Source organism: Nipponia nippon, unplaced genomic scaffold (genome assembly GCF_047370975.1).
Source record: "Nipponia nippon isolate SJK-2023a ecotype South Korea unplaced genomic scaffold, ASM4737097v1 scaffold_4, whole genome shotgun sequence".
NCBI classification, from domain to species: Eukaryota; Metazoa; Chordata; class Aves; order Pelecaniformes; family Threskiornithidae; genus Nipponia; species Nipponia nippon.
In genome coordinates, this window is record NW_028262358.1 from 115,677,295 (window position 1) to 115,690,850 (window position 13,556).

The 13,556-nt window shown below is 36.7% G+C and overlaps 1 protein-coding gene across 3 annotated transcripts in view; it reads right to left on the minus strand.

The window, feature by feature from the left end:
• WDR35 (WD repeat domain 35) overlaps positions 1 to 13,556 on the minus strand; it is a 45,843-nt gene that overhangs the window by 20,478 nt on the left and 11,809 nt on the right. For 2 of the 3 annotated variants that reach the window (XM_087775959.1, XM_009464206.2), the window contains exons 10-12: positions 12,089 to 12,274; positions 11,475 to 11,507; positions 9,291 to 9,351 (exon numbers count right to left, since the gene is read on the minus strand). In XM_087775959.1, the coding sequence (XP_087632085.1) occupies positions 9,291 to 9,351; positions 11,475 to 11,507; positions 12,089 to 12,274 (280 nt within the window). The remainder of the gene's footprint in view (positions 1 to 9,290; positions 9,352 to 11,474; positions 11,508 to 12,088; positions 12,275 to 13,556) is intronic. The other variant, XM_009464207.2, reaches the window with a different exon arrangement.

Below are 13,556 nucleotides of genomic sequence, written 5' to 3' on the forward strand. Positions count from 1 at the left end.
AAACCCAAATGGTTGTAAAATTAGAGCGGCAAGTATTGGACTAGATGCCAATTTGTAAACTTTTTCCCAGATGGATGAAAACACATCTCCATAGGTTAAAAGCAAAAAAACAAACAAAAAACCAAAACAAAACCCACACCATACACAACCTAGCAGCAGTTTTCATTAATTGTTAAGAAATTTCACTGGAGCCTTGTGGCCTTGTTCAGAAGAACAGAGAAATTCTTTACAAGTTCTGATTTTAAAATTAACACTTTTCTCCTTATTATTTCAGCAAATTTCCATGCACTAAAGCAGAAGACATCAAATATATATAGACAAATTTTCAGGTTAATGACCAGTTCAGGAATATCTCAAATCTCTAACAAGATCTATAAAATGCCTCCGTATCTGACATATTTGTAATTATTCAAATATAAATAAGAGGAATACTACTCAAAAGTTGACAATCTAGAAGAGATTCTTCGATTAGCACTGCTTAAAAACAGTTAACAAATTTTGAGTTAGACAAGACCTAGAAATGCTTTTTGTACCTTAGTTAATAGCTGAGCCAAATAACAATTCTTTATCTGCATGACAGCAAATTAAATATTTAGCAAAGTATGCACTTAGTCTTACTTTATCGCATCCAAAGATCACAGTGTAGGTATTTTCTTTACTTTAGCCCTAAGCCCATTTAGAATATGTGGATAAATTGAGTATTCCTGCTGTCAATGTTTGGTGAAAAAAAGAAGAAAAAAAAAATATATATATGCACTCAAACCATTACATTATTCTTTATAATACACTGTCTTGACTGTATTGTGGCTCTTTTTCCTTTTACAATCCTTTGTTTCATCTTTCTGAAAACCACTGAAAGCACATAAAAAGGCATGGAAGAACATAGAAACCTATTAAGTAAATCCGACAATGTCTTCAAATGCTGCAAGTAAATCAGTATTCTATCAGACAAAATAGGCAAATCCAAAAGAATTGTGTAGCCCAGCCTGTTAATGAAACACTGAGTCATATAGATAACATGCTGTGAGCACAAAATCCGATTCTTTTACAGTGAATCTCCATTTTTTTTTTCTGTATTTTAGCACAGAACAGAACTCTGGAGGGAGCTATAAGCCTGCCATAAAGAAGAGCAGTGCTACAAGAGACAGATGGGGGAAGACTGAACGGATTTTATTTCTTTGAAACCAAGAGGATTATATAAGCTACCTGATGGCTCTAGAATACCTTCTAGTATAAATGTAAATACTGGATAAGAAGGCTTAGTGATGATGCTTAACAAGTGAGCAGTACAGTTGTTTACGTTATATGCAACTCAGTGTATTTCATATACTTATAAACACATTCATTTCAATAATTATTCACATACAGCTGAAGGATACAGTCTCCTCTGTTTCATTAACAACATTCTATGTATTTGCTCTGGTTTTTTATTACCTTGCAGATGGACATGCCATAACAATCAATGTTTTTATCTTTTAAAAATGAAACACAAGAATCTCCTGACCTGTGAGGGAATAAAGTTTCCTCTTGCTCAAGTCACAAAATTTTAGTACTAAGCCTCTATTTGGGCTCAGTTTAGTCAACATTTAAACACTTTACTCCAAGACAATGCTAAACCAAGCCCACATCTGAAAGCCATGAGCATTCCTCAGACTCACCACGTGACTTCCCATTTGACCCACAGCTTCCATGGAGCCTAAACTTACTCATTTGTGCACACCTCAAAGTACCCCAATATGGGGAAAAAAGGATGTTCACATAAGCTCTGTTGTGATTCAGAAACAAGATGGCAACACATCTATGCTTTATCCAGAGGAATACAATCAATTAGGCATTTTATGAACATGCCTAAGGTTTAAACTGGTTGTTGCTGTCAAAAAAAAAAAAAAACCCACACCAACCCCTGACACACTTTCCTGCCACTTCTTTTATATCTGCTCTAGCAGCAGCTTGACCACAGAGTAAGGATCAGTTCATTCATCTAACTGAGCTCAAAATTAAATAAATAAAAGATTAGTTTAAGTTGGATTAAAGAGAAAATCACAAATGTTGGAGAGGGCAGGAATGAGCAGCCAGCATGGAGGGCAGGGCCTTCCCTTCTTTGAAACAGCAGGCTAAATGACTGTATTTATGCCAAATGTGAAATCACAGGGAGAGGGATACACAGCACACAGACACAATCATCAAGATCAGACCCGTTCAAAAACACATCTGGAAGAGCAGTATCTATATGTGGGAACTGATGCTTCTACAAAATTGCCTGTATAGCTTAAACAATTGCATAAAAGTAGGACATACGGGATTTTTTTTCTAGAATTGCTTCAGGATTTTATACTGGACAGTCACTGAAAAAGCAAACAAAAATCTGTGGAAAAAGAAACTAAAATCCAAGTCTCGACTGGACATTAGGAAACATTTATTTACCGAGAGGGTGGTCAAACACTGGAACAGGCTTCCTAGAGAGATGGTCGATGCCCCAAGCCTGTCAGTGTTGAAGAGGCATGTGGACAGTGCCCTTAATAACACGCTTTAACTTTTGGTCAGCCCTGAAGTGGCCAGGCAGTTGGACTAGATATCGTTGTAGGTCCCTTCCAACTGAAATATTCTATTCTGTTCTGCCCGCCCTTTTCACCTCAGAGCGTTAGTCACTGGGCTACACTCTGCTCCTAAAATGCTTTGGCTCCTAAAATGCTTCTTGGCTGTGTAACGGGACAGATTCAACACAAGGAAAGGATGCCCCAGCCACTCCAACTTTGGGCTGCTGCTGGGCAGAGAAGGAAGGAATGGGATTTGTCCTTTCCTGGGAAAGGAAAGATGCTCATTTCAATCCCTTCAGGCTGAGGAAGATCTAGAATCCCTTTCTAGGCAGCTAGTTTAACTACTTAGTTTCCTTTAGCGTAGGGAAGTATTATCATCTTATACAGTGGCCTTGATTTTAGCAGCAAGTGGTAAAATCAGTGCCCTTCAAAGAATTCATTCTCTGACTATTAAGCAGACAGAAAAGCAAGCACCTTAAGTCAGAAGGAGACAAGAGATTTGGACGCTCCTCTGCTCAGCATTTCCACTGCATAGTGGCTTTCCATGCTAAACATGTGGACTTCTTGGATTGTCTAGCTCTTCCCACTGATTTTGCAGATAGCTGACTTCAGTATTAATGTCTTCATTCTTAATGTTCAGATCTTGAAAATATGGATGGAAAACATTTAAACAGGTGCTTTACTTTTCAGTGATAAATACTGAAAAGGATTAAACACACCATCCCATCAAAACAATGCCAACATGTGAAACAACTGCCCTTTAAGTTTTCACTGGCCCTTCTTTCTCTTCTTACCTCATTTCTCTTCACTGTTCCTTCATAAAACCTCCTCCCTGAAGGAGAGAAACTTTATTTCTTAGATATCCAGGAATCTCAAATAACCTTCTGTGATGTCTGTATTTCATCCACACTCACTCCATCTCACTTCAAAACAGTTAGAAAACACCTGATTTCATGTCTAATCTTCTTTAAAAAATCGTAGATTGAAAACAAACTAAATCCGTGACTGTATTACTTTGCTGCAGAAAAAGCTGAGACACTTTCTGGTATATGAAATAGGATATAAAAACACAAGAGAGACAAGTAATCCCACCGCAGTCTGATGGAAAGGAAGCAATCTGACAGACAGACACAAGACTAAACTGCTGTTTTCATACAAGCCGGTTACAGGCTGTTCCTGAGAAACTGGGACGAACTCAGTCTGATCAATAACATCTACCTAATTTTAGAGCTCGATTCAAACGTCTCTAGAAATGTTAGCTCATAAGTAGAAAAAAATGTCAGACAGCAGCAGGGACAACTGAACTGCACATGGGACAACTCATGAATGACCACAGTTTACAGAATACGAAGAAAGACTAAAAATCAGTTATAGTTTACTTTAAAATTATCAACTGTAAGTAACAGCAATTCAAGTGCTGTTTCACATACAGTTCAGTCATCCTTGTTGAGGTGTCCAGGAGGGAGGCGAGACAGCTAGGCACGACTCCAGCACTCTGCCTTTAATCCACCTGTATGCTGACCAGGCTGTTGTATTCATTTCACTGAGCGCTAACACACATGTGAAAGATAACTCAACACTTCACTATGTCAGTGCTCCTAAGTGCATGTAAGAAGATGATATAACCCATCCTGAGCAACATTTTCTTAGCAGATACCATCTGTTGTGTTTCCATTAAAAAGATGTTATATAACAAGATATTTAACCTTCTGTAATTTATATTTAGTTATTCATGACAGAACTTTGACAGAAAGCCTGTGAAACAAGCACAGAAGAAACTGTGTGGGTTAATTTTTGTACCTTAGTAGGATGGAACATAATAATGCTAGACAACGGAGAAAAGACTAATTTATGGGCTAGCAAACATTAGCGATTGTGAAGGACCCTAAAAACAAGGCACAGGAAGAAAAATGCCCTTGGACAAAATAAAGAGCAACATGAGGAAGAGCTTTAAGGTGTAACCATCCATGATTGTCTAAAGAAAGTTGAAGTGATGGCCTTTCACTAGATAACGACTGATTAATCGTTTTTTGCCATCGTTAGCAGAGGCAAACATTAGAACACAAATGACATAATTAAAAATTCAACAGAATAAAGGGAATAAGCACTTTTTTTTTTAAGCCCTTCTTTAACTATTGGCTTAGAGCCCAACAACGCAAGATTTGCATCTCCTGGGGGTGAATCAAACATCGCACACTGTCACAATTACTTTGTCATTAGGAGATTAATAGCACTTTGTTGAAACAATTTTATAAAATGTTATAAATTGACAATTTGTACAAATTGTGCTTTAACACACGTTCTCAGATGCATTATTCAAATGCTCCATCAGCTACTTAGCATCCCTAGATTAGCAATCTTTTTTCTCCACTATCAATTTCCTACCAGGTCAAAGCCCAAAGAGACCTGCAGGGCACCAAAGTCAAGGAGGAGTAAAATCTTTATGCTCAGTAGAGCGCCAGGTGATTGCTATTCCAACAAGGGGCAGTCTGGTAAAAAACAAAAGATATTGCGTGTTCAATTTGCAGTAATTACAGCCAGTCAAAAAATATAGTTTAGACTCATGGCAGTCAAGAGTGCCCACTTAAGAATAGGCAGGAGCACACAGATACCAAGTGGTCTGTTGAGGAACATCCTACTATATGAGAAGGCTTTTTTTGTAAGTATTTATGAAAATCAAATAAAGTAACAACCTAAGTGTTTTTAAAACACTCTGAAAGATGGCACTTGGAAGTCTGAAACAAGAACAATAGTTCAAAACAAAAATTACCTAAGCAACTTATTTTCTGGACAGAACTCAATGCAACAATTTATCGCTTTACTAAAAGAGAATACCCTGAAAAAAACCTGGTTTTGTAGAAAGAAGAGAATTTCAGACAAATAATATATTTTTCATAAGTCAATAACACCCCTGCAATTACCTTATGTAAGAGATATGTTAATTTTACTTTTGTACTGCTTATATCTTAAACTATTAATGATTACTCTCACCTGATAAATGAAAAAAACAGCTTTACAGCAATTATAAACAGATCAAAAGGATAACAATTTTGTTAGAAATGATGCACCCACTGGAATCTTAAAAGAACTTACAGAAAGGTCTTCTGCCTTTAAGGTTTTACAAGGTCTTCTCTCTCTATTGACCTCAGCAAGGCCCGCCAGCTGCTTAAGTTCAGTACCCTGTCAAACTGGAACAATTATACTTTCTAGTGCCAAGAAGCTCCAGCTGTGATAAACAGCATGATATACTGTATATTAAGACCTTGACCCTGTACAAGTGTCTACACCTTGCACAAATTGACCTTACGTTATAAATATTTCAAGTTGTTCTATAAAGTTGTATCTTCAAAGGTTACAAAAAAAGGAAAGCAACTATGATAAAACCAGTGCAATGTGTTCCAAAAGTGTTGCATTTATAAGCGTTTGCTTTTCACTTTCACCTTCAATCCCTTCTGTAAGTTTGGTGGACTAACTTTAAAGGAGTCTTAGAGGATGCATGTATTTAAAAAAAAAAAAAGTTGAATCTTTGGCTGTGTTTACTGTACAGCAATGAAAGACTTGCTTGTTATGTTTGAACTACTGAGACTACAGAAATTTTTCAGAACTCAAAAATGCAAATATTCCAAACCTCAAGTATTTGCGCATCTATGAGGTTGAAGGCTATAAAGTCTAGCATTTTCACAAATGAACTCACAGTAGGAAAGAGCATTGTAAATCTATGCACTAAACTGAACCTCTGACACTGAAGGGAACGGAAGCAGACTGCAGAAGGCTTAGTTAAGCTAAAGGAAGAGAAACTTTTTCCAGATTGTTTAATCTCTTCAGCACAATTCAAATACAGTTGGAACAACAACAGCATTTTTCAATTAAATAGCATTTCTCTTTAACTGTTTTCGGTCGCTGGAGAAAATTATTTTCTTGTGTACAGACAGCTGTAGGAGACAGGTCGTAATGGGTGAACCATAAAGAAACTTAAATCTTTGTTTATAATATCAAGAAACTATCACAGATAGATTTAGAAAGCTCACATAAACAAAACACTAGAAAAATGCAAAGAAAAGTTTAAATGCAGAGTTAGAGGTGTACATGCAAAGCTAATTTTGACTGTTTGAGTGGGATTCATCTCACCTAATTTAAGACATCTCTGACAGAGATGGGCTGGTTGCCCTGGGCTTCTTTGTACCCAATGGAGAGCAAAAAGACCCCTTTCAGGAATGATTCACTGAACTTATTTTAGATGTCAACTGTAGAAATGAGATGACCTACTCCCTGTAAGTCCCTGAATCCTCCTCCCACCGCCCCAATCCCACTTGTCAAATAAGTCCAGGAGACTATTGGGCACATACAGTGTAGACATCTGATCAGGAGGGGGGACGGGGCAGAGGGGACACAACAGACACCTCACCCACACTACTACCACCCACCACATCATCTTACTTCAGTGCTCAGTTTTTGTTTGTTTTTTTTTTTTCCCCTCCATCCGTTGTAAAATTCTTGGTATTGGATTTCCTGGGCACTTTATTCCTTAAGATTCTGATGTGCCACTCCTGTTGTAAAAGGTGGCAAGAGGGCATCACATTGACATGAAGAGAAATTATGAGACTAAAAAGTACCACAATATTTCATGTACATTCCATAGGACAAAGAAGTCAAACTCATTCATCAGAGCAGGATACTCTTCATTTTGATTGTGATCTACAATATAGGGCATGAATTTCACAATATATATTTGACTCACAGCTGATTTCCTTCTGCTACCACTGAAAAACTGAACAATGTTAGAAAATGAAACTTTCAAACTGAGTTAATATATAAAAAAAACTGTTTAGTAGCTCTGGTTGAGGAAAATAATCTTTATGATCTCAACTATGTCTATTCTTAAGTTGTTTTTTTTCTTCCTACCTACACTCTTCTGTGAATTGTTGTTACTTCCTAATCTTACAGTTCTTCACCTTACTTTCCTCATGATTTCTGTCTTACCAAAACTTTGCTAGACACTTTTCCCGTCTATTTTATCAGACAGGATGGCTGTTTGTTTATCATTTAATACTACCACCAAGCACTAGCACTATGGCTTGGAACTAACTTCTCTAATGACATTAATTTAGACAGAAGAGCTACTCTTTGCAGAGAGGGTGAAACAATGGCTCTAGGAGGCAATTCACATCGAAAAAAGCTCATGAGGTTTCTTGTCATAATAGCTACATCTCTTTTTGGCACAGGTAGGGAAAAGATTTTGGTTTGGTTTGTTTAAAAATTAAACCTAATTTCTGCAGAATCAGAGCATGTAAGTTCTAAAGCTATACACACATATTAAGTAGACACCTTTTCATTAATAAAATAAGCGGGGAGGAATTCTTCCAGGTTTACAATAAGCAATCTGGTTTTGTCCATAACCTGTTCCAATATGGCTCTGCTCCTCTGCTGCATCAACCATGCAAGGAATTTTTTTTTCCCCCTAAGTATTTTCTTGTTCTCAAAGTGCTATACCACTGAGCACAGCAGCTGTATAACATATCCCACCTTTCTAACATAATGGAATCGCATTAGATGTCTACTGCCAAATACACCTGCTACTTAGCATCATTTTAGCTAAGAGGTTCTAAAAATAAGTATGTGCTTTTCATTTAAATAACTATACTCTCCTCTCTCATTCAAAAGCGAATAAATATTTTTGCTAAAACTTCATTACAAATGATTTAGCCTTTCAATAAAACAGAAAAGTTAATCAAAGAATCAAGCTTCAAAAAGAAAACTGCAAATGGAGTTCACAGTGTCTATTCTGAATCCAAATTCAGATCTATTTGGATAACAAACCAAAAATAAAGCAAAAAACAGAACAGAAGTGGATTAATTAATCAAAAAGCTGATTAATTTGTCAGTTTGTCCACACTCCCCTCATCTGTTTGAAGGGAAAAATCAAATGATCTTTATTCTCTAGCAAAACTTGCAATTACTTGGCAATGTTCTGTACCACACCTGCAGCAAACAAGCAGTAGGGAAAGCCTGGAATTCAGATCTATTTAGGATTTGGGGGTATTTTTGTACTTCTGTTATAATCCACTGATTTTTTTTATTTGATTTTTAATTTATGATCTGAAACTCTTTAGATAAAACAATTGTGAGGAAGATGATAAGGAAAAGATATTGTCAACACTGAAATGTAAGAAACTGATCTTTAAGATATTTGGGAAGCAGCAACATGTTATTTTTAAATGAAAGTCCAGATTAAACTATTTCAATTGCTCTGAGAAACAGGACCCTCTTCAAAAAGTATATTTTCTTAAGGAGCTGAACGACCACTGTTGTGAAGGAAAATCTGAATCACCAAGAACATCCATTTAAATAAAAAAAAAAGAAAAGTAACTTTTTTTTTTAAATTCTATTGTAAATAGTTTGTATTAACTGAAGAATCAGTTTAATTATAGCCAATTTTTACAAGGAATAGGCCTGGTTTTATAAGCCACTGTTTTTATTAACAGAGTAATTAATAGGTCATTTCCAACACAAATTACAGTTCACAACATGGGAACCCCTGATTACACGTTTATTACATTTAGGGAGAGTCCAAGTAGAAGTGAGAAGCCAACATAAAATCAGTTACAACCATGTGTAGAACAGAAGGTCACAACATTTGGATGCAAGGGGTGTCACCACACAGTGATTGTTTCATTGAACAACAGACTTGCATAAGAAATTCATTATAAAGACTAGAAAAACCCCAACAGAATAAGACTATTGCAAGTTGCTTACCCATATCAATATATTTGGGGTCCAAGGGAGTGCCAATAGAATTGCAGAGAACCAGCACATACTGTATGGAAATAAAAGCAAGTGTCATTACTACCGCATTTTTTGTAAATTAAGAAGCTGTACAAGGTTTTCTGTGAAGGTGTATCTCATAACCCACGTTTCACACCATCTAATGCTGATCAGCAACAGAAAACAGAGGGACCATGACTGCAGTAAATATAAAGCAGCATAAGCATGAGAGTAATGAGATATTTGCCAATTAGCACTATAAAGGAAGCCAAGCACAAAACAGGAAAACGACCAGCTGTTTTAAGCGAAGACGCAAATCTACCAGACAAAATACAATAGGCAGGATGTACCACCAGCAGGGTCCACAGGTAACATGCGGGCAAGACAGCCAGTGTCTCACCCCCTGCTCTGTGGGGCACACACCGTACTGTGATTATTTACCAGCATGATCCACCAGCAATTTCTCAGTGACTCAACTCGCCTAGCTGTTCACACAAGGAATAATCCAATAAACTGCATCAGACCCCCTCGCTAGCTCCCAGAAATTAGGACCCTTGTTCTGTCCTTGGCAGACCTCGATCTCCTTGAACCTCCGAGAGGGCTACAGTGTGGTAAGAATTGTGAATAAGGCTATTCCTCCGTCCTGCAGTATCGCAGATACTGCATAACTGATGAGTTTTGTTAGTTTTGCCCTTCTTGTAACCCTGCTCGGGAAGGCTTTGATAGCACAGATACCTCAGATTGGTCTGTTAAACTCGGGAAGTGCAAATAAATAAAAATTGACCTAGACACCAATGCTTCATTGTTGTTGCTGATATATTTATTTTTCCAGACCTAAATGAAGGATTAAATAGCTTTATGATGACTGCACAGGGAAATAAGAATGTCTTGAATGAGGTGTGGAAATTAAGCAGCAACTTTTACTGTAAAGTCTTGAGATTTAAAAAAAAAAAAAAAGTACAGGGCTGCCAAAACTTGAATCACCTAAGAGCTGTTACCCTGACTCTCCAGGACATGGAAGATAATTAGTTCTTCATAGCTCTTTCACCTCCTGAACAATTCATGCAATTGTGGTAGCAGACTACAGCAACTGTACAGAGTACCCCTTTAATCTGACAGATTGATAGTTTATTAATCACATGAGAACAGCAGAATTTAGGTTTTCAGCTACTGTATGAACTTCATTCTTTCAAAGAAAAAGATCTGAACACGGATTTCTTTTCATTAAATAATTTATTCTTCTGGTTCTGCCACCAATAAACACCTCTCAAAACCAGTATTTTTATTTCTTTGCTCATGAGTTAAACTTTCCACCAGCATTCTCAAATTTCTCTTTTCTAAAAAATACGTTGAGCCTCCAGCTCTGTAGGAAACCACACCTGGCTTTTTAAGCTATTTATTGTTTGTTTCCATTATGTTTATATTAATTCTTCTCTGGTAAATTATTCCAACATTCACTCTTATCAATTTCGCTCTTATGCCCTTTTTACTTATTTCTGAGACTCGAAGTCAGTAGCTCGGAGACTGCCAAGGGGTGACGAACTAACAGTATCCAAGACAGAGGCTGCAGGAGCTACACAGGGTGCTGCCAGGACAAGGGAGTTCGCACTGATTTGATCAAAGCAGAAAGCTCAAGCCTTGTTATGGGTATCAACATAAAGTTCTTCGTAACTCACTGACATTCACTTGCAATACCTTTAAACGGTTCCTGCTGAAATTAGTCTTTTTTTGCCCCATCAGCTATTGCTGTACATTTTGCAGTCTTGAAATCACAATTCTAACAACCCAAATCTATTGCAAAACAAATCTGTTTTCAGAAAGCAACTCTAATGAACAGCTACCCAAAGGATTAGCTTTGTTCACTTCATTTCCTAAAAGCTGACCCCCCACAGTGTTAATAATTACACTGGAGCTGTTTCGAAAGAATTGAAAGATGCTTATTACCTGTAATTTTCACGTGCTAAAATCAAATCTCTTATTTAGGTTCAGGAAAGTTACACTAAGTCCCTCCGTTGTTTGTTTCCTATTTTAAAAAATACGACCCAGAAAAATCTCATTTTATTGCACTCAATTTCACCAAATGGTTTTGGCCACGTATACCCTATTTTCAGTCCATATGACAGTACACCATTTATTGCACAATCAAGCAAAGCAGCACTAAAGCATTTTTTTTACCGTTGCACCAATTAACTCCGTCTCATGCTCCTCCTTTGCAAGCAATATACAAGTGATATAGAAAATAATTCAGAAGTGAAGGCAGTAAGAAAAACTGTGTAACAGTTAGCATCACGCTAACCAAACATACATCAACCAAAGGATACATTTATCTTATCATTTGTCACTACATTTAAAATAAACAAACAAACGAAGCAATTTGCAGTAACATGTGATTTATATCACCTAAAAAATTCCACTTTTTTTCCACTTCTGACTGATTAACTATTTGTTACCATTCTGATACTCTCGTGCTTTTAGCTTTTCTTTGGAGAACTGTTCTAAATATTTCTAAAGAAACATTAATCTTGAAGGCTGCAGTTTTCATTAAGTTACTAATGGCTACAAGGAGTTAAAATATAGAGGCAGTTAATCAGTTCTGCACATTACTTCGTTGGTTTTGGGGGTTCTTCGTTTTTAAACACTGATCCCATTCAAGTGCCATTCTGTCAAATGACAACTGAATAACATGCTCTGAAACAGATTCAGAATTTTACATTTCATCTTATTCTGTCTGTAAAGCACTGACGTGTGGAACAGAGCTTTTCAAGTGAAAATTAAAAGAAAGACTTTACCTGAGGTTGATTTTCATCTGCTTTAGTTGCTAAAACACAGAAGTCTCCATAAGTTGTTATGGAAATCAAGCTCTTGACATATTTCACATACTTCTCATTGTTTTTTGTGTCCCAAAAGACTACACAGTATTCTGGACGATCAGGTCGGGTATATGCATAAACAACTGTATTGGAGCAGTAACCCCACTGCCAAGAGAGACAATTTTGATAAGACCTATCAGAAATTACAAGAATTCAATAATAAATTGTTCACAGCTATGAAAGAAAGTGTTTATTACATATACACAACCAGTATTCAATATTCTTTACCTGTCAAGTGATGAATTGATTTATTAAAAGTATGTGAACACAGCTCCAGTAGTAAGTTATTTGCATAGTATTAAACTGGCAAAAGAAGCCTTCCTATCATGCAGAATAACCTATCGTAACCAGAATTGGAGGATCAACCTCAAAATGTGACAAGATCTCACTTCCCCTTGTTTCCTCCTTGTTCGGCAGGTACACCAAAATACCCACTGTGATGATGGGTTTTGCCATGAAAATGCTCAATCTATAGCTATTGATTTGGAAATCCAAAGTTCATTCCCCAAGGGAAATACAATAAACACCTCAAACAGTGCAATTCCTGAAGCAGACAAAAATAAGCAATTATATTAGAGTACTATAATAGCTCACATCACCTCTTCCATATTAGTAACATGAGAAAAACCCTCCCTTCCCCCTAGAATACAAGTATTCACGTAATAAGTAGGAGAAAGGGCAAAAAGGCAAAAGAAGAAATAGAATATCCAAATGTTGTAAAAGCCATGAAGATATATTTTATTGCATTCAACTGATTTAAATTATAGAAATTAATAATGAAAACCCTTTCTAACACAGCAGAATCAGAAAATATCTCAGAAAGGAGGTGAAGCTGACAAACAAACGAGATATAAAGCAAACCACTTAAGGATGATGATGCAATTGTAGAAAACTAATAGAATTCTCTGCACCAGCATTTACTAGAGAGAGAGGGAAAGCTTGTTAGAGAGCTGGCCAGAAGGGTTCCCACACTCAGGGAATGAAACTGAGACGATAAACTAAAGTATCAGCAAAAGAACTTTTAGAATAGATCTATAAAAGGAATGGTAACAAATTGTCAGAACCCAATTGTTTTCACTCAAGTAATGTTCTACAGGAATTTAAACACAATGCTGTGGAGTATAGCCAGAGGAACAGGAGTGGGCAGATGTAAAAAGCGTTATGATTCTCACAAGCACAAATCAGTAAATCCAGCTTTCACACAAGGCGGAGATGTAAAAAAAATGATATAATAAATAATGGAATTAGATGGATATGGATAAATACAACACATTGGACAGTCACGTTTTTAGCCCTGGAAGTTGTACCTCATTCATTTATTATTTACTATCTTTCAGAGAGGCAACAGGCTTGCAAATGAAGATGACTCAACTGATATGACCTACTT